The sequence below is a fragment of the Cnephaeus nilssonii genome (genome assembly GCF_951640355.1).
Source record: "Cnephaeus nilssonii genome assembly, chromosome: 20".
Taxonomy (NCBI): Eukaryota; Metazoa; Chordata; class Mammalia; order Chiroptera; family Vespertilionidae; genus Cnephaeus; species Cnephaeus nilssonii.
In genome coordinates this window covers 37,161,968-37,185,562 of record NC_137091.1, presented here as the reverse complement: position 1 = coordinate 37,185,562, position 23,595 = coordinate 37,161,968, and the positions used below count along the sequence as shown (strand labels likewise).

At 59.8% G+C, this 23,595-nt stretch overlaps 2 protein-coding genes and 1 pseudogene across 3 annotated transcripts; 2 read left to right on the top strand and 1 right to left on the bottom strand.

Annotated features, from left to right (window-relative positions):
• Nucleotides 1–671: 671 nt before the first annotated feature.
• Nucleotides 672–3,006, top strand: LOC307116478 (galectin-7-like). The gene is made up of 4 exons (XM_079800506.1): nucleotides 672–731; nucleotides 1,131–1,219; nucleotides 1,998–2,199; nucleotides 2,857–3,006. The coding sequence occupies exons 1-4, from the start codon at nucleotides 717–719 to the stop codon at nucleotides 2,968–2,970; spliced, it is 420 nt and encodes a 139-aa protein (XP_079656632.1). The 5' UTR covers nucleotides 672–716; the 3' UTR covers nucleotides 2,971–3,006.
• Nucleotides 3,007–5,550: 2,544 nt separating this feature from the next.
• On the bottom strand, nucleotides 5,551–6,210 carry LOC307092499 (protein MEMO1-like; annotated as a pseudogene). The gene has a single exon. The product of its transcript is annotated as a protein MEMO1-like (transcript).
• A 5,693-nt stretch (nucleotides 6,211–11,903) lies between these two features.
• On the top strand, nucleotides 11,904–23,577 carry CAPN12 (calpain 12; the record flags this gene model as incomplete). Its single annotated transcript, XM_079800370.1, has 20 exons — nucleotides 11,904–12,140; nucleotides 13,408–13,477; nucleotides 13,646–13,764; nucleotides 13,907–14,040; nucleotides 14,727–14,898; nucleotides 15,718–15,792; nucleotides 15,864–15,949; nucleotides 16,020–16,094; nucleotides 16,659–16,822; nucleotides 16,901–17,130; nucleotides 17,591–17,602; nucleotides 17,815–18,023; nucleotides 18,195–18,237; nucleotides 18,306–18,365; nucleotides 18,775–18,832; nucleotides 19,165–19,235; nucleotides 19,328–19,390; nucleotides 20,214–20,292; nucleotides 22,829–22,945; nucleotides 23,043–23,577. 20 exons carry the CDS (start codon nucleotides 11,904–11,906, stop codon nucleotides 23,138–23,140), a joined length of 2,172 nt encoding a protein of 723 aa, XP_079656496.1. The 3' UTR covers nucleotides 23,141–23,577.
• Nucleotides 23,578–23,595: the final 18 nt, after the last annotated feature.

Sequence of the window (23,595 nt, the reverse complement as noted above, 5' to 3'; positions counted from 1 at the left end):
CCTCGGTGTTTAAAGTTGATGACCTGCCCGTGGCCCACAGCCCTGGACTCCGGCTCAGGCAGGGCCCTTCCCGCCCGGAGGCCTTGGCTGACAGGCTGCCCCCACCCCCACCCCCTCTAAGCCTGCGCCTTCTCCACCACCAACCGGGAGCTGGGCGCCTCCACCGAAGTGCAGTTGCCCATCCTCTGTCCCCAAGGCACTTGCTCCCCCAGCACCTGGGGTGACTCCTGTGTGGTGAGGGGGTGAGGAGGCCTGGGGAGAGTGGGGGGAGGTGTGGGCCAGGTGCTGAGTCTGGTTGTCTCCACCCAGCGTTTCCATCCTCCATTCTGGAGCAGCCTCTTCCCTCCCCTGTGAGGGTGAAGACGGAGGAGGGCTGCTGGGTTGTAGGAGGGGTTTCTGCCTAGTTCCCCCCCACCCTTCCTATTCCTGGACTTCAGAGCCACCTTTCCGCCCCCCCCCCCCCACCCCGCCCGTCCTAGCCTGGATTTCTCTAGTGTTGGGCTGTGGAGGCTGGAAATGGGCCTGGATGGAGGAGGGAGAGAGGCCCCAGGAAGAGGGTGCTGGGCCACCCTGGCCCCAGGGCCGGGGTCTGTGCCAGGTGTGGGTGGTGGATTGGGAAAGACGGGGTGAGTCATCAGGCCCAGCCACACCTGCTTCCAACTTAAGGTCCCAGCAGCCATCCCTGACACCACCATTGCCTGTCCCACCGTCCCACCATGGCAGGGAGCTCTGTGAGTGTCCTAGGGTCTGAGGGTTGGGGGGCCTTGGACCCAAGGCTGCAGCAGCCTAGGGGAGGGGCTGGGGCCTGGCTGAAGTCTCCTGTCTCAGACGAGAAAGTGGGTGGTCGGCTGTGCTGTGAAGTGTCCGGGGGCTGCCTTTTGCGTGGACCCACCCAGCCCCATCCCGATGCCCCCATGTGCCCTTGGCTTCTCCGCCTCAGCACCTTTCTGTTCATCCTCAGTGCTTCCCTTAACAGCGCTTGCCCTTGTCTGACTCTCTGCTCCTCTCTGTGCCTTCTCCTCTCTGACTGTGCTGGTCTGGGTCCTGGTGGCCTTCTACCTGGGGTGACCCATCTGTCTCAGCCCTTGGTCCCCTGGTTCGCTCATCCCCTCCCACTCGGCCTCTTGCAGAACGTGCCACACAAGACCTCGCTGCCCGAGGGTGTCAGAGTGGGCACCGTGATGAGAATCCGTGGTGTTGTCCCCGACAAGGCTCGCAGGTGAGAATCCAGTGTGACCCGGTTTGCAGAGGTAAGGGGTGGGGGTGCGTGGAGGTCTCAGCCCAGCTGCCTCTGACTTCTTACAGCCCAGAGGTGAGGGCCCCAGAGCCACCTTTGCCCACCAGGGTTTGGAATCCCCAGGCCATTGCCAACCTTTTGGAAGCTGGTGTTCCCACAAATGCGTCCCCTGATTTGGGAGCTGGGTCCCTAAGAATCTGTGGGTTCCAAGACCATTTCAGGCTTCCTACCTACAGTTCTCGGACTTCCAAACGGAGTCACTAGGAACTCTGGAAGTATGTCCTGTGATTTGGCGCGTCCTGGGCATCTGAGAGCCTAAGCAATCAATGTATGTCTTCCTGGGTCTGAGACCTTCAGGGTTCCTGGGACCTGGGGTGCCTGCGACTATTGGGTCCCTGGTAGCCTTGCCAGCCCTCTAGGAACTGGGGCATGCTGGGAGTCGTGAGCACCCTGGCCATCAGCATCAGGGCTCCTTGCCAACCCCCAGACTCTGCGGGAATGAGGGCAGGGCAGGCCACAGCCTAGCAGTCCTTGCTGGTGATGTGTGTGCAGTAGGGTCCGGCCTGCCTGGCCTCTGGGCTCCCTGCACCAGTCCCCAGCGCCTCCCTCTGTGGGTGTGACAGACTCAGGTCCCTGTAAACCTGGGTCTGTTCAATGGGGAGTCTGAACTCACTGGCCCTTGGCCTTGGTCTGGGTGCTTCAGGGCTCCTGACATCTGCTCCTGGCCCTTCCCCCCCACCCCCCCCCCCCACTTCCCCAGGTTTCACGTGAACCTGCTGTGCAGCGAGGAGGAGGGCGCCGAGGCGGCGCTGCATTTCAACCCCCGGATGGACGAGTCCACGGTGGTCTTCAACACCAAGGAGCACGGGGTCTGGGGCCCGGAGGAGCGCGGCCACGGCCTTCCCTTCCAGCGCGGGCAGCCCTTCGACGTGCTCCTCATCGCCACGGAGGAGGGTTTCAAGGTGCGTCCCTGCCGCGGGCTGGGCGCCGGGACCCACCTCCCTCCTGTGGGCGGGGAGGCCGGCCAGGCCCGTGGGGGAGGGGGCAGCAAAGGCGAGCACAGAGCTGGGCGGGTGTCCGCGGTCCCTGTCCCTCCCGCGGTGCCAGCAGGACAGGGAGGTGCAGGGACCCGGGCCAAGCGAGCAAGCACGTGGTGCCCAGAGCGCGGGGTCCTCCGGAGAGGTTGGCCGGCTTCCGCCCCCCCTCCCTGTTCACTGCACCGAGGTCGGGAGGGGTGACGGGGCAGGGGGCTGGGAGGCCGGGCACAGGCGCACGTCCGGAGGGAGCGGTCGCTGCAGCCCCTCCACCGCCCAGCCGCTCGCCCCTTTCCATCTGCGCGTCCGGGGCGAGGCGGTGGGCGCCGGTCCGTGCTCACCACACCCCCCGCCAACGCTCACAGAGCACCCGGTGCCCACAGCCCCCTCGGGGCCCCCTCAGGACCCGGGTTAGAAGGAACCGTCTCCCCTCGGGGCCCCCTCAGGACCCGGGTTAGAAGGAACCGTCTCCCCTCGGGGCCCTGGGCCGCGGGCTCCGTGGGCGCCGAGGTCGCCAGGCGCGGGAGGGAGCCGGGAAGCCGCGGCGGCCCGGGCCCCGGAGTGACGCCCCCCCTCGTCCCGCAGGCGGTGGCGGGCGACGCGGAGATCCACCACTTCCGCTACCGCATCCCGCCGGCGCGCGTGCGGCTGCTGGAGGTGGGCGGGGACCTGCAGCTGGAGTCGGTGAAGGTCTTCTGAGCCCCGGCGGACGGACCTGGACGGCAATAAAGTCTGAGCCCCGCGTCCGGGCGCCTGCACCGCGTGTGTCCGCGTTTCCTTCGCGGGGCGGGGAGCGGTTCTGTGGGGAGCACGCGGGCTGGGGGCGCACAGCGGCGCCGCGGCGGGGGCCGAGGTGCAGGAAGGGCGGGGGTGCAGGGAGGGCGGGGGCGCAGGCGGGGGCGGATCTGGGTTGGATCCCGGAGGGAGGTGCCCTCTGCTCGCCGGGGGAGGGTCGCGATCTGCAGGGGCGGGGTTGCGGGCCTGGCAGCCGCACTTTGTAAAACCTCACGCTGGGTCCCTGAATACCCGGACCGGGGAGACGGTACAGGACCCTATCAGCCCCCGCTCCTACCCTCTGGCCCCCACCTCGGTGCTTCCCCGGCCTCTTGGTGCCCGGAGGCGTTGGGGCGTGGCGGGGCAGGAGGCAGATGGGGCGGCGCTGGCCTCCAATCGGGACAATCCCCCACCCGCGAGCGCCGCGGGGAAGACGCGCACCGAAGTGGCAGGTGCCCGCCGGAGGGGGCGGGGGCGCCATGGGCGGAGCTCCCGGGTCCTTGGGGGGCGGGGGGGGCCTCCCGCCCACACTTCTCCCCCTCGGTTCTCCCACGTGGGTCTAAAGGGGAAGGGCAGCGTTCGCTCAGCTCACCCCCGCCCGCCAAGGGGGTGATTATCTGGTGTGTGTTTTTTTGGGGGGGGAGGGGGGGTCGTTGGGTAACCACCAAATGGCCTTAGGATGGGGGAAGCCGGGACCACGCCGGCGTCCTGGGCCCCTCAACCTCCCAGAGGCTCTAGGATCGGCTGTGGACGGAACCGGCCGGTGGCGGGGTGCCAGCCGGGCACCGAGGGCGGGGGGTCTGGGAGCCCCGCCGTAGCTCGGGCTTGACGCCTTGGGAAGCTGGCGACTTGTCATCGCCTCCTGGCCGCTACGGACTTTACAATCTTTTTGTTTGTTTATTTGTATTTTTATTGATTTCAGAGAGGAAGGGAGAGAGAGAGAGAGAGAGACATCAATGATAACAGAGAATCATTGATTGGCTGCCTGGTCCCCTACCGGGAATAGAGCTGGAAACCCGGGCATGCGCCCTGACCGGAATGGAACTGGGACCCTGCAGTCCGCAGGCTGAGGCTCTACCCACTGAGCCGAACCGGCCAGGGCCCTCTTAGCCATCTGCAGGAGCCCGTTTTACCCGGTTTCCCTGCGGAGGAGGGCAAAATCCTGTGGGGCCCCAAGCCGGCGGGTGGAGCCCTTTCAGGACCCGAACTTTTATGCACTTTGCGAGCCTCCACCTGTGTCGCCCTCCCTTCTGAATATGTTTCTGGGGTGGCAGTTGGAATGAGGGTCCTCCTCGTTCAGTAGGAAACCTGGAAAGTCTGGCATTCACTGCTACTCAGGAATCATAGTTAAGTGGATTAATTTTTAGTTTTGTCTGTGTCATGTAGTTTTTGAACTTTGAAATAAATTTGTAAAAATAACATCCACATGGTACAAATTTCAGACAGTGATTAGGTAGTGACCTATGTGTTAATTTCCTGTTTTTCACCGCTGTTTTACCGTGCATATAGTGCAGAATATTATTTTCTTTCTTTCGAGTTGTGTAACCCTTTATTAGCAACTAAAATAGAAGGTATCTGTTGCACAACATGGTAGTAATTGACTATAACTGGAGATTTATTATATTTTAATACAAATAATTTATAAATGCAATTTCATTATTAAAAAGTTCCCACCTTGAGTTTTTGTACAATTTGCAAAACTATTTTGAAAGCAGAATATACATGCATAAGTCGCAGAATGCAAATTCAGGGTATGGTAAATACAGGTTATTTTTTAAAAAACTGCCACAACTGGGCCATTACATTGCCATTTTTAAAAAAAATATTTTTTATTGATTTTTTTTACAGAGAGGAAGGGAGAGGGATAGAGAGTTAGAAACATCGATGAGAGAGAAACATCGATCAGCTGCCTCCTGCACACTCCCTACTGGGTATGTGCCGGCAATCAAGGTACATGCCCTTGACCGGAATCGAACCTGGGACCCTTCAGTCCGAAGGCCGATGCTCTATCCGCTGAGCCAAACCGGTTAGGGCATTACATTGCCATTTTTAAAATATGTTTTTAATTGATTTTTAAAAAATTATTTTATTTTCTATTACAGTTTGCATTCAACACTTTTTAAAAATATATTTTTATTGATTTTTAGAGGGAGAGGGATAGAGAGATAGAAACATCAATGAGAGAGGAACATCATCGATTGGCTGTCTCCTACACGCATCCCTACTAGGGATGGAGCCCACAACCTGGGGATGTACCCTGACTTGGAATCAAACTGGCTACCTTTTGGTTTCTGGGTCGACACTCAACTGCTGAGCCACACCAGCGGGCACATTGCCATTTTAAAAAAATAAAAATATTCCATGCCAGCCTTCCTTCCCTTGCCCTAAACTATTAAAGTATTTTTTAATGAGTTGAAATTAAGGAAGGACTATTAGAAAAGAAGAAAGTTCTATTGGTTTGAGGTTTCAGAATCCTCCAAACCAGGACCAGAATCTGGGTAAGGGTTAGGCTGAGACCTGGAACAGTACCAGTATGTGCAGGTGGCATCCCTGAGGAACCAGAGCTGCAGGGACTGTGAGTGCTCCAGCAGCATAACCACCGAACCATCTTGCCAGTTTCCACACTGGCTGGACTGGCATAATTCAAAAGAAAAAGCTCATCTTCATTCCATTGTTTTGGAGCTCTGTGATCACCTTCAGTAGCACCCCAATGGGATGTCTGCAGCATATAGTTTTATGGTATTTCTTCAAGTACTTGCTAAAAGATACAGGGTCTAATTGTTTATTATATTCATATCCATTTTATGTAGATGCTCAATGGCTCTATAAGTCTCCTTCTGGGATTCATCATAGTAACTGTAATGGAAACCTTGACTCAAATGGCAGAAATCAGAAGAAACCACAAAGAGATTACCAGGATCCGCTAGATATTTACTGAAGAGTTTCCAAGTTCCGTCCTTTTGACTCACTCAGAGCTCCAACCAGGATAGAAATAATGGTAAACGCATCCTTATAGCTTTTCATGGCTTTAGCTATGTAAGGCAAATGCATTTCAACACTGTGTTTTTCTTCATCTGTCTGCAGAGACATGCATTCAAACATTCCTGTCTTCCATAGTTCCCCATAAAATATATATATACTAGAGGCCCGGTGCACAAAATTCATGCACGGGGGCGGGGGGGAGGGGTTGTCCCCTCAGCCCAGCCTGCATCCTCTCAAATCCGGGACACCTTGGGGGATTTCCGACTGCTGGTTTGGGCCTGATCCTGGAGATCGGGCCCAAACCGGCAGTCAGACATCCCTCTCACAATCCAGGACCACTGGCTCCTAACTGCTCACCTGCCTACCTGCCTGATCACCCCTAATTGCACCCCCCTGCTGGCCTAGTCACCCCCAACTGCCCCCCCTGCTGGCCTGGTTGCCACTAACTGCCCCCCCCCCCCCCCGCCAGCCTGGTTGCCCCTTATTGCCCCCCTGCCAGCCTGGTCACCCCCAACTGTCCCCCCACTGACCTGGTCACACACACCCCCGCCGGCCTGGTTGCCCATGCAGCCTGCTGCTCGGTCATTTGGTTGTCCCTCACTAACTCCCCTGCTGGCCAGGTTGCCCCACGCAGCCTGTTCGGTCGTTCGTTCGGTTGCGATGGTCGCTTAGGCTTTTATATATATAGATTTTAATGGAAGACAAACTTCATTTTTTAAAAATTGATTTTTGGAGAGAGGGGGGCGGGGAGGGAAACATCAACCAGTGGCCTCCTGTATGGAACCTGACCAGGAACCAAACCCACAACCTGGACATGTGACTTGACTGGGAATCAAATCAGCAACCTTTCGGTGTACTGGAGGATGCTCAACCAACTGAGGCACACTGGCCAAGGCTAGATCTTTATTTATTGATTTATTTTATTACTAGAGGCCCGGTGCATGAAATTTGTGCATGGGGGGGGGTGTTCCTCAGCCCAACCTGCACCTTCTCCAATCTGGGACCCCTCGAGGGATGTCCGACTGCCCGTTTAGGCCCGATCCCACCATGATCGGGCCTAAACGGGCAGTCGGACATCCCTCTCACAAAACAGGACTGCTGACTCCCAACTGCTCGCCTGCCTGCCTGCCTGAATGCCCCTAACCGCCTCTGCCTGCCAGCCTTATCACCCCCTAACCACTCCCCTGCCAGCCTGATCAACGCCTAACTGCTAACCTGCTGGCCTGATTGCCCCTAACTGCCCTCCCCTGCCGGCCTGGTCACCCCTAACTGCCCTCCCTTGCCAGCCTGGTTGCCCCTAACTTCCCTCCCCTGCAGGCCTGGTTACCCCCAACTGCCCTCCCCTGCAGGCCTGGTCACCACTAACTGCCCTCCCCTGCAGGCCTGGTCGCCCCTCCCAACTGTCCTCTCCTGCAGGCCTGGGTCCCTCCCAACTGTCCTCTCCTGCAGGCCTGGTCCCCCGCAACTGCCCACCCCTGCAGGTCTGGTCCCCCCAACTGCCCTCCCCTGCTGGCCTGATCAACCACAACTGCCCTGCCCTGCCAGCCATCTTGTGGCGGCCATCTTGTGTCCACATGGGGGTGGCCATCTTTGACCACATGGGGGCGGCCATCTTGTGTGTTGGAGTGATGGTCGATTTGCATATTACCTCTTTATTATATAGGACTTTTTTTAGAGAGAGAGAGGAAGAGGGGGAGGAAAAGAAAGAGAGACATCAATTTTGTTCCACTTATTTATGCATTCATTGGTTGATTCTTGACCAGAATCGAGCCCATAATCTTGTTTTATCCGGTGGATGCTCTAACCCAGGGGTCCTCAAACTTTTTAAACAGTCCTTCAGACGGTTGGAGGGCCGGACTATAGTTTAAAAAAACCTATGAACAAATTCCTATGCACACTGCACATACCTTATTTTGAAGTAAAAAAACAAAGCTGACTGAGGCCTCCCAAGGTTCCTGTGAGGGTCACATGAGCCCCCACTGTGAAGTGCTGGGCAGTCACCACAGGGACCAGTAACTGTAAGCATTTGCTGTTCCCTGGGTCACGAATACCCGCTCCGAGTCACGGAGGAGTTTTCATTTTCATAACCGCGTTTCAGGCAGGTTTTTTTCCTTTAGTGGCTCAAGTGCAAAACATCTTGGTAAAGCCAAACATCTGCACGTTGCCGGTTAGGTAAAGCGGCAGGAGGGACAGGGAGAAAACTGGCACCCCGGCGGTCAGACCTTACCCACAGGCCTGCCAGGCTGGTGCGTGGCCGCAGAATGCATGCCAGTGAATTGGGAAGGTTTCTTTTGGTTGCTAGTGAGAAAACAAAATAAATAGTGCAGAATGAAATGAAATTAACTAAAATAAAAGTGGGAAAAGAGCAGAATTTATATGTTAATATTTTAAAATTGATTTTTAAAAAGAAATCCTCACCCGAGGATATTTTTTCCATAGTTTTTTTTCCCAGAGAGAGTGGAAGGGAGGAGGGAGGAGGGATTGGGGAGGGAGGATGGGAGGGAGAGAGAGCAAGAGGGAGAGGTGTGAGATAAACACATCAATTGGTTGCCTCCAGCTTGGCACACACTGGGCCGGGGATCCAACCTGCAACCCAGGTACGGCCTCTCCCCCTGATTAGTGCGCTCCCAGCACTGAGCCACACCAGCCAGGGCTTTGCTTATTGATTTTTAGAGAGAGGAATATCAATCTGTTGTTCCATCATCTATGCGTTCATTGGCTCAGGCTTGTATGTGCCCTGACCGGAGTGGAACCCACTCCCTTCGCCGAGAGGACGGCGCTGTAACCCAGGGAGCTGGGACCCGGGACCTGCCGGCTCCTTTCCTGTAAAAGTCCGATTGTGAGCGCCTCCCTGCTGAGGGCTCTGTTCCTGGGCATCTGGTCTGTCACCTGGCTCTGCTCAGCCCCGGCTGTCCTCCTTCTCAGGCAGGGTCTCCCCGCCACTCCCTGCTCCCCTCCCACCCGGCTGGCCCCCCGGAAAGAGAAGCCCAGTCCGCCTCCAGGCCTGAATGGGGGGGGGGGGGGGTGAGGGGTGTGGCAGGAACTGCGCTCCCATTGCTGGTCTGGGTCAGCCTCCCTCCCCTGGAGTTGGGGCGAGAAGCCAGCCTGCCGGAGCTGCATGGCCTGAGAATAAGGTGGATCCTGAAAACATAATGGGGGGGGGCAGGGGGGTGATTCCAGGAAAAGAGCAGGGGGTGCTGGGCTCACAGAGCAGCAGACACCGGGTACAGCATCCACGCCTTTGCTCACGTTGGCCCGGGAAGGCGGATGTGGGCCCGTGTAACCGGAGCCAGGCTCCGCTGCCGGCCAGCACCGCAAACCAAATGCTGGTGAAAAAGAAAGAGGTTTCATTCAAGTGCCAGTCACCTGAGGAGACGGGGACTCTTGTCACAAAGCCCATCTCCACGTCTGGGTGCCAGCAGAGGGAACGCACCGCAGAGACCGAGGGAGGCCAGGAAATGCCTGCGCGGCCAGGCGTCCTTCCACAGGGACCTGCAGGCCTGTTGGTGACGTGTGTGTGTGTGTGTGTCATCCTGTGCTCAGCATCCTGGCTCCACGCTTGAAGGTCAGCAAATCGCCCGGAACTGGGGCGGCGGAAGGCCCGGGTCTGCACCCTCTGAAGCTCGTCCCGAGGATTCCATACCAACGTGCTGTTGACTTACAAGCTGCTTATTAGCCAGAGTCGGCATTTACAGCAACAAGCCTGCCCCTTCCCACTGCACACCTGCATGTCAGGGTGCTCATGGGGGTGAGGATCAAAGGAACCCTTGTTTGTGAGGTGTGACCAGAGCCCTGTGGCTTGGCAGCCAGCAGGCGGCTGGGAGGAGGAGGCCAGGAGGGCTGCAGACCAGGCCGGGGAGCTGGGCAGGCCGCGGGCCCGGGCCTGTGAGCTGCCGGGCAGTTTTCACAAGGAGCTCTTTCCCGGTTACTGCACCATGCCAGCCAGCTTTTATCAACCGCTTCCTCCTACTGCGAGTGGCACTTTGAGGCAAGTGGAAGGGGAGATGGCTGTGGCCTCCTAGGGTGGGACGTGGACAGATAATGGGGTGGAGGAGGTGACTGCACGCGGCAGGAGCAGGGGCTGAGGTGACAGGTACCCGTGGATGGGACCTCAGCACGCCGTCGTCGCCTCTGACGTTTCCCAAGCACCTACCCTGCGTCAGGCACCGCTCTGAATGCGTCCCACACGTTAGCCCATTTGCTTCTCCCAACAACCCCCCAAGGTAGGTCCTATTATTCCCCCCATAACAGAGGTGAGGAGACTGAGGCACAGAGAGGTGAAGTGACTTGCCCAAGTGGTAGAGTCGGGATTCTGCGCCGGCACCCGCCTCACACGGGTGGGGTGGTCTGGACGCGTCTACAGGAAGAAAGCCCGTTTTGTAACCCTCTTTTGGCGGCCTGAGCGCTGAGGGACTCCCATGCTGGAGTGTGTCTGTTGGTCCATTTGGAAGGGAAGATTTCAGAAAGGCGAGGGGCGTCTGGGGGCCACAGAGGTGACAGGGCGCTGCCAGGGCAGGAGACCTGTGCTGAAGGTGGAAGATGTGCTCGGACAAAAACTGCTGAATTTCTGGTCTCTCGGAACTATTTTGCCCGTTTCCAATGGCCCCAACGCCCTTTTGGGGAAATCCTGCTCCCCCAGACTTGAGCCGCTGTGGGCTATGCAGGGTGTCATGGTCCCTGGTGGACCCCACTCTCAACCCTGAGCAGCCAGCCCTGCCTGAGGTCAGCCCTGCCTGGGGCAGCCGAGCTGAGGCCTGCCTGTCAGGAAGGCGGAGATGGGCGCCCCAATGGCTCCGGGTCCCGCTGTGGATGACTGAGGCGTTACACGGATAGAGAGAAAGATGAAGAGGCACCGACAATGAGGCAGGCACAGGGAGAAACAGACAGAGAGAGAGGGATGGCCCTGGCTGGTCTGGCTCAGTGGACAGAGCGTCAGCCTGCAGACTGAAGGGTCCCGGGTTCGATTCCGGTCAAGGGCACATGCTGGTGAAAAGGGAAAGAGGTTTTATTCGTGTCTTGATCCCTAGTAGGGGGTGTGCAGGAGGCAGCCAATCAATGATTTTCTCTCATCATTGATGTTTCTCTCTCTCTCTCTGTCTCCTGCCCCCCCTTCCTCTCTGAAGTCAATAAAAATATATTTAAAAAAAGAAAGAAAATCAGTGTTTAAAAAGAAAGAGAGGGATACAGACAAAGACAAATAAAAAACTAAGACAGGCCCTAGCTGGTTTGGCTCAGTGGCTAGAGCATCAGCCTGTGGACTGAAGGGTCCCGGGTTCAATTCCAGCCAAGGGCACATGCCTGGGTTGCGGGCTCGATCCCCAGTGGGGGGCATGCAGGAGGCAGCCCGTCAATGACTCTCTCTCATCATTGATGTTTCTATCTCTCTCTCCCTCTCCCTTCCTCTCTGAAATCAATAAAGAATACATTTTTTTAAAAAAAAAAAAAACGAAGACAGAAGGAGATGAGAGTGATGGACAGAGAGTGGGGCTGAGATGGAGAAGAGATACGATGTCAGGCAGAGAGGAAATGTCAGATGGAGAGAGGGAGAGACAGGCACAGCCGTAGACACACTGACCTCCTTCTAGGAACTCCTACACGGGCAGCCGGTCCTCCCTCAGCTCTGCCCTCCTCGCCTGCTGCTGGCCAAGCCCATTAAGCTGCTCTCCTGGCCACAACTGAAGGCCCCACGCCCTGGGAAGGAAACCACTGAAGAGGCGTCCATGCTCCCCTGCACCCCAAACCATCAATTAGTATTAATGAAGGAAGGCTTCTCGCTGCGTAAAGACCCCCATGGGGCCCAGTTGGCGGGGAGGCCCCACCTCCGTGACTCAGGAGGTTAAAGGGCCTGGGCCAGCCTGGGAGCCCGGAGTGCCCAGATGGCGTGTGGCAGTGGGAAGCTCACCATCCAGCTGGTGGACGAGGAGGCAGGGCCTGGAGCCCAGGGCCCGAAGCTTTATAGAGGCCAGAGCTATGCGGCAATCCAAGCAGCCTGCCTGGATGAGGGGATCCTGTTCCGCGATCCCTACTTCCCTGCTGGCCCTGATGCCCTTGGCTATGACCAGCTGGGGCCGGACTCAGAGAAGGCCAAAGGAGTGAAATGGATGAGGCCCCATGTAAAGTGTGGCTGGGGGCTGGGTTCTGGCTCTGAGGGAGGAGGGGCTGGGGCCTGGGCTCCTGGGCCTGAGGGAGGAGGGTTGGGGCCTGGACTCCTGGGTCTGAGGGAAGAGGGCTGGGGCCTGGACTCCTGGGTCTGAGGGAGGAGGGCTGGGGCTTGGACTCCTGGGTCTGAGGGAGGAGGGCTGGGGGCCTGGACTCCTGGGTTTGAGGGAGGAGGGTTGGGGCCTGGACTCCTGGGCCTGAAGGAGGAGGGCTGGGGGCCTGGACTCCTGGGTCTGAGGGAGGAGGGTTGGGGCCTGGACTCCTGGGTCTGAGGAGTCCTGGGTCTGAGGGAGGAGGGGCTGGGGCCTGGACTCCTGGGTCTGAGGAGTCCTGGGTCTGAGGGAGGAGGAGCTAAGGTCTGGACTCCTGGGCCTGAGGGAGGAGGGGCTGAGGTCTGGACTCCTGGGTCTGAGGGAGGAAGGGTTGGGGGCCTGGACTCCTGGGTCTGAGGGAGGAGGGGTTGGGGGCCTGGGCTCCTGGGTCTGAGGGAGGAGGGCTGGGGGCCTGGACTCCTGGGTCTGAGGGAGTAGGGGCTGAGGCCTGGATTCCTGGGTCTGAGGGAGGAGGGGTTGGGGGCCTGGACTCCTGGGTCTGAGGGAGGAGGGGTTGGGGGCCTGGGCTCCTGGGTCTGAGGGAGGAGGGCTGGGGGCCTGGACTCCTGGGTCTGAGGGAGGAGGGGCTGAGGCCTGGATTCCTGGGTCTGAGGGAGGAGGGGTTGGGGGCCTGGACTCCTGGGTCTGAGGGAGGAGGGGTTGGGGGCCTGGGCTCCTGGGTCTGAGGGAGGAGGGCTGGGGGCCTGGACTCCTGGGTCTGAGGGAGGAGGGGCTGAGGCCTGGATTCCTGGGTCTGAGGGAGGAGGGCTGGGGCCTGGACTCCTGGGTCTGAGGGAAGAGGGGCTGGGGGCCTGGACTCCTGGGCCTGAGGGAGTAGGGGCTGGGGCCTGGACTCCTGGGCCTGAGAGAGGAGGGCTGGGGGCCTGGACTCCTGGGTCTGAGGGAGGAAGGATCACTGTGGGACCAGCTCAGAGCAGGCTCAACCACTCTGGGTCCAGGAAGGCCCAGAGAAGCCTAGCGCGTGCCCAAAGGCTTTACAAGCCTCTCACGGGGTTGGAGACGCTCATTACTCTGGAGCAATGAGGCAGGAGGGGACCCAGGCGCCTGGCCTCCTAGCTGCTCCCTCCCTCCCTTTCCTGGCTGAGGCCTGGAATCCCCATCCCCCCAGGAGTTTTGTGCTGAGCCCCAGTTCATCTGTGAGGACATGAGCCGGACAGACGTTTGTCAGGGGAGACTGGGTGAGACCACCGAACCCACCTAAGTCCCCAGATCCTGCAGGTTGCAGTGGGGACCCTGACACCTCTGCCCTCCCTCTCCCCGTCCCCACCCTCTCACCTCCTCCTCCCCACCCCTCCGCTCCCCCTCCGTCTCTCCTCTCCCCGGGCCTTAGTCTTCTCTCCTCCAAGGTAACTGTTGGTTTCTTGCGGCTGCCGCCTCCCTCACTCTGCACCCCCGACTCTTGTGCCGAGTGGTGCCCCCTGGACAGGGTTTCCGGGAAAACTATGCCGGCGTCTTCCACTTCCAGGTAAAGCTCGGCTCCTCTGCTCAGGCCTGTTCCCCCAGGCGACTGGTCCCCTAGGTGGCATTGTTTCTTTGGGGCTGGACTTTTGGACGGGTACAGCGAGGTCAGGGGTCAGAGGCTGAGCCAGGCCTGTCCCTCCCACCAGCTCTGGCAGTTCGGCTGCTGGGTGGACGTTGTGGTGGACGACAGGCTGCCCGTGCGCGAGGGGAAGCTGATGTTCGTGCGCTCGGAGCAGCGGAATGAGTTCTGGGCCCCGCTCCTGGAAAAGGCCTACGCTAAGTAAGGACCCCCCCCCCCGCCCCCGCTGCAACCCGACTTCCCAGCCAGCAGACCCCAGCCTCAGGAGACCCCCAGAGCCCCTCCACTTCTGGGATCGTCTAGATACCTTGCTGAGGGCTCCAGACCACGTCACAGCCCTGGGACCCTAATGCACACCCTCCCCTGAAGCCCTCCACGCGGTAAACCCCCTCCTCCCCCAACAGGTCCCTCAGAACATTCTTAGAGACCCACCAAACACCAGGACCCTTACAGGCCCCTGGGGAGACCCCTAATCTCAGACAGTCTCTCCTGATCCACTGAGACATCCAAAGCACTCCCCAAAATATTGGGTGTAAGACCTGGGACCCTCAAATCTTTGCTTTTCCCCATCCTGTGCATCTGAAATCCCTGACAGGCCCCGTGGGAATTACCCCAAAAGGAGACATCCATCTCCCAGAGACTCCCAAGTTTCAGACAGCCCTCAGGGTGCCCAGAATTCTGACTGAGCTCTCCTGACACCCCCAAATCACTCAGTCCTGGTAGCCCAGGAACCAAAGGCTTCCAGAGTGTGCCACAGCCCCCCACCTCAAGAGTCTGCAAATTTTCGGAATAGCCCCCGGGACCCCACACCCTGGGACAGAGGTCCCCCCCATCCCGAGATGCTCGCACATGCCTCAGGCGCCCCCATGCCAGACCTGCTCCCACAGGCTCCACGGCTCCTACGAGGTGATGCGAGGCGGCCACATGAACGAGGCTTTCGTGGACTTCACAGGTGGCGTGGGCGAGGTGCTCTACCTGAGACAAGACACCACCCCAGGCCTCTTCTCGGTCCTGCGCCACGCCCTGGCCAAGGAGTCCCTCGTGGGGGCCACTGCCCTGGTGAGAGAGTCGGCCTCCCCTGGAGACCCCCCAGGACCCGTGTCCAGGAGGGGAAGGCATTCCGTGCCCTCCTCTCTGTCGCTGGTGGCTCCTTCTCTTTCACAAACCAAACACGAGCAAGTTGAAAGGATATTGATTTGCTCTCTTAATGCATGAGCTTCAGGCACAGCTGGATCCAGGTGCTTAGCAGACGTTGTGAATGTGTTTTTCTACTCCTGGTTCTGTTTCTGGGTTAGCTTCACTCTCAGGCAGGCTTTCCCTTCATGGGCCCAAAAGAGGCTCCCACGGTTACCTCCCACCACCCCAGAGTTGAGAAAGGAAAGGACCTCTTTCTGAGAATCTCAGCGAAAGTCCAAGATGGATATTCATGGGCTCAGCTTGGGTCATATGTTCATCTGTGAGCCAATTACGTGCTCATTCACTCATCCATTTACTTAACCCTGTGCTCAGTTACCCACTTGCTTTGTCTGTTATGTTTCTCTGCCTCTTTCTCTCTGCCTGTCTGTTCTTTATCTTTCTTTGTCTCTAGGTCTCTGTCTCTCTCCTCCTTCCATCTGTTTTGTCTCTTGTCTCCATCTCCCTCTCTCTGCTTCCTCACTCCCCTTCACTCACCAACTCCTGCCTCCCCTCGGAGCCCTGGGGTTATTCAGTTGGGTGCTCTGAGAGGAGCACTCCCCAACCCCCCCGGCTGCAGCCCCAAGTCCCAGCCACATACCCCAGCCACATGGGACCCTCTGACCGGACAAGGAGCAGAGAAGGCACAGATGAGAGGGAGGGTCCTGACCTCCATGTGGCCTCACCATCCTATCCTCCGCCCAGAGTCATCAGGGCGAGTACCGTACAGAAGACGGGCTGGTGAAGGGACACGCATATTCCGTCACGGGCACGCACAAGGTGAGCAGCCCCACGGGTGGGCTGGCAGAGGGCGGCCAGGCGCTAGCCCCCACTGACGCTGTTGCCCTCAGATGGCACTGGGCTTCACCAAGGTGCGGCTGCTGCGGCTACGGAACCCGTGGGGCCGTGTGGAGTGGACCGGGCCCTGGAGCGACAGGTGGGATGGACCTGGGGTGGTGGGAGGGCTTGGCCCCACCTGCCCCTCCCTCACACCCCCGTCTCCCCAGCTGCCCACGCTGGGACGTGCTCCCCGCTGAGTGGCGAGATGCGCTGCTGGTGAAGAAGGAGGACGGTGAGTTTTGGTGAGTAGGAGAGGCCCTGGCGGGGCGCGGGGAGGGGCCAGTCCTGCTTGAAGGGACATGGCCGAGGTTCATGGGGAGGGGGGGTCCTAATGGGAGACACTGCCCATGGGAGCGGTGCTTTGGGGGCGGGCTGCCAGCTGGGGGAGCTGAGGACGAAGTAGTAGTAATATTAGGGAGACTGGGAGGCACAGTAACTCTGGGAGGTCGAGGGGGATGGAGAATATTCAGAGCAATTGAGGGGGGTCCTGGTGAGGCCTGGGGCATTTCTTGAGATTTGGCAACACAGGGGCTGAAGGACATTTGTTGGTAATTGAGAGTCTGAGGGTCTTGGTATTTGTGGGCTGGAAACAATCGGACAATGTTTGAGGGGAGTTGGTGGATGTTGGCTATTTGTGGGGCATTTCTGAGGACGTAGAGAAATTTGGGGGAGCTGGAGGGCTCAGGGTTGTGGGGGTCATTCTGGAAACATACTAGTTGGTCGACTGCAGGGTACGTGGCAATCTAGAGGAAGCGGGGGGCCTGTGATTGGGGGTGGGGCCGGCGTGACGTGGGGCCACTTTCCAGGATGGAGCTGCAGGACTTCCTCCTCCACTTCAACACGGTCCAGATCTGCTCGCTGAGCCCCGAGGTGCTGGGCCCCCGCCCGGCGGGAGGCAGCTGGCACACCCACATCTTCCAGGGCCGCTGGGTGCGCGGCTTCAACTCTGGCGGGAGCCAGCCTGCTGCCGGTGAGGCCCGGGGGAGACTGAGAGGTGGCCAGGGGGCTGCGGCAGGCCGGGTCACCCCGTCTCTTCCTCCTCTGCTAGAAACCTTCTGGACCAACCCCCAGTTCCGGCTGACGCTGCTGGAGCCCGATGAGGAAGATGAGGACGAGGACGGGCCCTGGGGGGGCTGGGAAGCCGCAGGGGCTCGGGGCCCTGCGCGCGGCGGCCGCGTCCCCAAGTGCACGGTCCTCCTGTCACTCATCCAGCGCAACCGGCGGTGCCTGCGGGCCCAGGGTCTCACTTACCTCACCGTGTGCTTCCACGTGTTCCAGGTGGGACCTCCGGGCGGGAGAGAGGCGTCGGGGGGCAGGGAGCATGAGAGGCAGGGCTAAGGGGGGGTCTGAGAAGGCCCAGAGGGGCTGGGAGGCTGAGGGTGGGCACAGAGAGAGACACACAGAGGGACAGAGTTTGGGCTCGCAGGTGCTAAGCAATCCGAGGGGCCCACGGAGAGACTGAGGGGCTAGGGAGGGCACGGAGAGACTGGGTCAGGAAGGAGTCAGAGAAAGGGGGGGTGGGGCTGAGGATCAGGGAGGTGACAAGGAGCAAAGAAGGCACAGATGAGAGGGAGGGACCCGGGGGCGTCAGAGAGAGGCTTGGCCAGGGGCTGCGGGCCAGGGGCTTAATGAGAGTAGAATGGGAAGGAAAGAGGGAGGGGTGTGAAGGAGGCAGGGAGGGAACGCTGAGGGTCCTCCCCGACCCCACCCTGACTCCCCTTGCTCTTACTTCCTACAGATCCCAGAGGAGGTGAGTCTCCGATGGGACCCCGACCCCAGACTCTACCCCTGAACCAGCCCCAAAGCCTCGGACAACCTGCAGGGAAGGCCAGGGGCGCCCTGGGCACGATGGGGGGACGGGAGGGTCTGCACGGGGCGTTCTGGAGGGCTGCGATGGATGCATGCACGGCCGGGCGGGGTGAACGTGGGCGGCCACGGTCACGCCGTCCCCCCGCCCCCCAGCTGCTGGGCCTCTGGGACTCCCCGCACAGCCGCTCGCTCCTGCGGGGCCTGCTGTGCGCCGACCGCTCGCCCTTGTGCGCCCGCCGCGACGTGAGCCGCCGCTGCCGCCTGTTCCCCGGCCACTACCTGGTGGTGCCCAGCGCCGCCCGCGCGGGCGACGAGGCCGACTTCACGCTGCGGGTCTTCTCGGAGCGCCGCCACACCGCCGTGTGAGCCGGGCCCCCAGCCCCGCTGCCGGGGCGGACGGGGCTCACCCACCTCCGGGATCCGTGGCCCCGGGGGATCCGCCCAGGGCCCCAGGATCCTGCCTAGACCCCGCCCGCCCCCAGCCCCAGGCGCGGGGTGAGCAGTCTCCCCCATTTCCGCTCTGTCATTTGCAGGGAGATAGACGACGTGATCAGCGCTGATCTGCACGCTCTCATGGTGAGGAGCTGCGCCGGGGTGGGTGTGGGGGCCCTCTTGGCTACAACTAAACTCCCCCCACCACGCAGGCCCCCGACATTCCCCTGGACCTGGGGTTGAAGCAGCTGTTTCAGGAGCTGGCAGGAGAGGTGAGGAGTGGGCTGAGGGGGTCCCGCCCTCCCCTTGAACTGCTCCTCTACCCTGTCTAATCTTCCTTTAGATTTACCCCTCTTGTAAATCTCTCAGGATGCCCACAGCTCCTCCCTGCCTCAGGGCCTTTGCACAGTCTGGGAGTTCTCATCCTTCGATCCACCCCTCCCTCCCCACCCTCCCCGGTCTTTCTAATGTGCCCTTCGCTGACAGCTCTCCTGGCCCTCCCAGGCTGGTCAGCCACATGCCCGCTATGGGTTTCCACAGCCAGGGCTTCCCCATTGCAGCCCTGACCACCCTCCTGGGCTCTGAGCTCTGGAGAGGGCAGGCCTGGGCGGCCTTTGGGACCAGAGCCCCCTGTTGAATGGCTGCCTGAGTGAATGGCCTCATAACCCGCCCTCTGACCAGGAGGAAGAGCTCGGTGCCTCTCAGCTCCAGACCTTGTTAAGCATTGCCCTGGAGCCTGGTGAGTTGGGACCAGAGTGGTCCTCACAGGGCCCCCGATGTGTGGGAATCCGTGATGCTGCTGGGAGTCTGGTGGCATTCCTCCCACGTGGGCCCTGCAGCAGGACCCGTGGCCCAGGCCCAGCGACGCATAAGCCCCCCTCCTCTGAGGGACAGGACAGGCAGGGAGTGTGGCTGCACTCAGAGCTCCCTTGCCTGGGTTCAAATCCCGGCTTTGTGAGTTAGCAGCAGTCCTTGGTGTGCCTCAGTTTCTGTAAAATGGGGGGTGCAGTGATCCCGAGCACTCAGTGACGCCAGCCCACAGGAAGCTTGGGGTTTTGTTTGTTCCTGTAGCCAGGGCCCACAGCTGGACCCCCAGGGAGATCGGCCTCAGGACCTGTGAGCAGCTGCTGCAGTGCTTCGGGGTATTCGGTGGGAGCCGTGCCTGGTAGGGAGGGTGGTGATGTTGGCACCTCTGCCCCCCTTCTGGGGACATTGACCAGATGTCCCTCTCCAGCACGGCAGAAGCCTGGCCCTGCACCACTTCCAGCAGCTCTGGGGCCACCTCCGGGACTGGCAGGTAAGGGACTTGGGGGGAACCACCTCCTGGAAGGAGAAGACTTCACTAATAGGGCAGATGCTCTGTGGGCCAGCAGGGCCCCAGGGGAGTAGGGGGCTGGACCACACCACACCGACCTGGGGGAACGGGCTAGGATGTCCCTGCTCCATCGCCCTCTGTGGTCCATCTAGAGTGGAGGTGGGAAACTTATTTTCTGCCAAGGGCCATTTGAGCATTTATAACATCATTCATGGGCCATATAAAATTATTGTCCTAAAAACTAGCCTGCTATATTTAGCCAAACATTGAATTAACTCACCCCTAATGCCTTGGGAGGGCCAGAACCAATGGTTTCAAGGGCCTTCTATGGCCTGCAGGCCGGACAGTACCCATCCCTGCTCCAGGACCACTGATGAGCTTAGACATCACGAAAGAACACTGGCTCCGGTCTGGGTTGGCATTTTAGCTCCCAGCTCAGCCGGTCTGGCTGTGTGATCGCAGGCCAGTACCTCCCCTTGGAGGCACTTTGCTTATCTAGCAGTGGGAGGTGGTGATCCTCCCCCCACCCCCGAAACCCATGTGGGAAGAAAATGGTCTAAGGCTTCTCTATCCTAAGAACGGTGATAAGCCACCATTTGTTGTGCCCTCAGGAGGCCCCCTGTGGGTAACCTTAGCATGTCCTCACAACAACCTTGTTACACTCTTATTATTGATCCCATTTTACAAACTGGGAAACACAGACCCGAAGCGGTCAAGCTGTTTCCCACGCCACGAAGCCAGGAAGAAAGGGAGCTGGGGCGGGCACCCGGCCTGTCGGAGGGGCTGACCTCTTCCTCCCACCCAGGCCATATTCGACAAGTTCGACCAGGACGCCTCTGGCACCATGAACTCCCATGAGCTGAGGCTGGCGCTGAATGCTGCAGGTATGGACAGCGGCCTTGGGGTGAGTGGTGAGGACAGGATCGGCTCCCCCTCCTGCCCCGTCCCCTTCGAGTCCTAGCAGCCCACTCAGCTGCCAACACCCACAAAGCCAACCTCTCGGCTTGTTGCCTGCTCTTGGCAGGGACTGTGACCTTGAGAGGCCACGGGAGAGTCCTGTGTGGGGGAAGGAAGGTGTGAGAGGTGATGGGCCAGGGAGGGCTGGTGTCTGAGGCCCTGGTCCCCAGGGCACCGGGGCAGAGCTTGGGTTGGAATCCTAACTACTGACTTCCTCCTGGGGGGCCCTTCCCTCGGCATGTGAGTCCATCCCCTGGAGCCTCCATTGCCCTCTGTAAAGTGGCTCCAACACAGAGTGGCTGCAAGAGTCCAACGTTCCCCCTTGTGTGGAAGGGGCCGGGGAGGGAAACCAGACAAGAACTCCTAGACCCCCACCTTCCCCCCAGCGAAGTGAAGCGTAAGACATTGGGAGAGATCCAGGGATGTGCAAGGAAAGAAAGGAGCCCAAGACAGGGGGGGCTGGGGGGGGGGGATGGAATCAGAGAGAAGACGGGGAGATGAGGGACAGTGAGAAACAAAGTCCCAGACAGACAGAAGCAATGGCGAGAGAGAACGAGGAGAAGGTGCAAGTCTGTACTTAGTATCACGGAGCACCTGGTACGTGCCTGGTGTACTAGGCGGAAGAGAAGTGATCAGGTGCTCTTGCGGTTCTCTGGTACAAACAGCGGATAGAACACCGAGGTCAGATGGCGATAAGTGCTAGGGCAAAAGAAAGCAGGGCCGAGTGCTAGGGCATGCAGGGATGGGTGGGGTGAGACAGGGCGGCCAGGGAAGGCCTTGCTGAGGTTTGAGCAGAGACCTGAAGGGAGTGAGCTTTGGGGACACTGGGGCAAGTGTTCCAGACAGAGGGAACAGTGAGTGCAAAGACCCTGAGGGGCTGGTGTGAAGGAGGGGCCTGAAGCCAAGTGGGGGAGGGGCGTGGTGGTCAGAGTAAAGATTGGTGGTGATGGTGGGGAGACAGGAGAGCCCACGGGGCATCATGAGGACTTTGGCTCTTTAAAACGTTTTTAATTACGTGTAAGAGGGACGAGGGAGAGGCAAGTCCAGGTCAGAGTGCAGCGGCTGGAGTGACGGCAGTGTCTAGCGAAGGGGACCAGCAAGCTCTGAGACCCAGGATCAGGCAGGGTGTCAGGATGGGGGGATTACCAGGAGAAGCAGCTGTTCCAATTGTCACATCTTTGCTCCTTGAACACCTGCTCTGCTCACGGCCCTGGGCAGGCTGATGTTGGGATTCAGTGGTGACTAGAAAAACCTTTCCTGACCCCCCACGGCTTTCAGTCCAGAGGCAGCAGCTACCAATGACAGTGACAGCCCAGAGTGGTCAGGGTGGAGGTGGGGAGGCCAGGGAACTGGGAGCCCAGAGGAGGTGCTCGATGCTGCGTGCTGGGGTTACCTATGGGGGCTTTCTGAAGCGTGAGAGGAGGAGGGATGCCTTGGGCCGAGAGGGAGAGGTGCTCTGGGCACAGGGAACGGCATGCACAAAGGAGGCAAGAAGCCAAGGTTCACCCACGTGGGAGAGGAGGAGAGTGGGAGGGGAGGTTTGGTCTGTGAGGGCGTCTTGTGCTTGGTACAATGGGGCCCTGGGGCGGGGGAACCAGGTCATGGTCACTAGGAGTGAACCTTGATAAACTAGGTGAGGGACCACCAGGACCAGGAGACCCTGGGCAGGACCCCACATCAGGCACCACAGAATAGAGCCCACAAGTGGTCAGAGGAAGCTGACCGGAGGAATTCCAGAGAGGGCTGCTGAAGGGCTCTCGGCCCTTCCACCTCCTCTGCCTGCCTGGGTTTCCCATGGCCCTGGGCACAGCAGCTCTACCCCACCCCACCCTGAGGGCAGATGAAGGCCAGAGGCCACACCACCAGGATGAGGGGGCAGCCTCCTCTCCCCCCCCCAAGACTTTCCATGGCACCCAGACAAGGCACAGGCCGCGATGGCACTTGATAATTATCCTCAAACTGTGTGTCTGGACCTGCAGCAGAGGGGCCACCTGCAGCCTGCGTCCCGTGAGAGCGTCCCTGGGACCTGGGAGAACCAGTGGCGGCTTTTAGAAGCCTGCTTAGGTTCCTCGTCAGAGATGTTTCCCAAACGTTAGAAATCGCCCCTGATGTGGAGTATAAAGAGACTGACTCCATACGGAACTGACAAGAATGTTTTGCTGCACAGAAAAGTCCTCCAGGGTCCACTAGCAGAAATCCTGTTTAAAGGAGTAACACTGACACAGTTGTATGTGCCAGACACGGCCCTACGCTCTCTACATAGAACACCTTCACACAACCTTACGGGGCCAGGGCTGTCCGAGTTCCCGTGGGACAGATGAGGAAACTGAGGCCCACAGAAACACAGCTGGGTTGAGGCAGAGCTGGGAACAGGTCCCTGTGGTCTCCCTGACGAGTCAGGGTGGGGTGCCATACCGAGGTGGGGTTCATGGCAGCCCAGGCTCAGAGGCAGCCTCCCCCCAGGCTTCCACCTCAACAACCAGCTGACCCAGGCCCTTACCAGCCGCTACCGGGACAGCCGTCTGCGTGTGGACTTCGAGCGCTTTGTGTCCTGTGTGGCCCAGCTCACCCGCATCTTCTGTGAGTGCCACCCCGAGCCCGGGCTGGGGCACAGGGAGACTGTCTCCCACCGCAGGGGGACTGGGTGGTGGGCACTCACCCGGCCCTCCCTGCACAGGCCACTGTAGACAGCACCTGGATGGGGGCGAGGGAGTCATCTGCCTGAGCCGTCAACAGGTGAGCCTGAGCCGGAGGGAGGGGGCACCAGGCGGCTAGGGCAGGAGGCCCGAGAGAGCCCTGCCTCAAGCCCACTGTCTTCTCTCACCCAGTGGATGGAGCTGGCCAACTTCTCCTAGGATCTTGGCAGGGGAGCGCCTGCGGCTGGAGGCGGGCGAGCTGCGGGAGCCCTGCCTTTCCCGTCAGCCTGGACCAGGGTTTATTCCACAGCAAGGGGCTCTGAGCCAAACCTGAGCCAAACCAGCCCCCCAGCCCCTCCACCTCCCTGCCTGGCACGGGGGCGGATGCGCTGACAGCAGGCAGTGCGTCTGAGCACGGCCTTGGGAGCCGGTCTGCCCCACACTCACCACTGGTGACGCTGGGCAAGTCACTGCCCTCTGTGCTCTGCTCTCCTCGCCTGTGAACGGGCACGACGCGCCCCCCTTGGGCAGGCTACACTGTGTGCTGAGAACAGTGCCTGGCCCTGACTGGGTCCCCAATAGCATTCTCATTCT

What these genes read in the sequence shown, in the direction of transcription:
- LOC307116478 (XM_079800506.1), top strand. An exon ending in GTCCCCGACAAGGCTCGCAG is followed by an intron (nt 1,220 to 1,997) that starts GTGAGAATCCAG and finishes CCACTTCCCCAG; the next exon opens with GTTTCACGTGAACCTGCTGT. An exon ending in CCACGGAGGAGGGTTTCAAG is followed by an intron (nt 2,200 to 2,856) that starts GTGCGTCCCTGC and finishes CTCGTCCCGCAG; the next exon opens with GCGGTGGCGGGCGACGCGGA.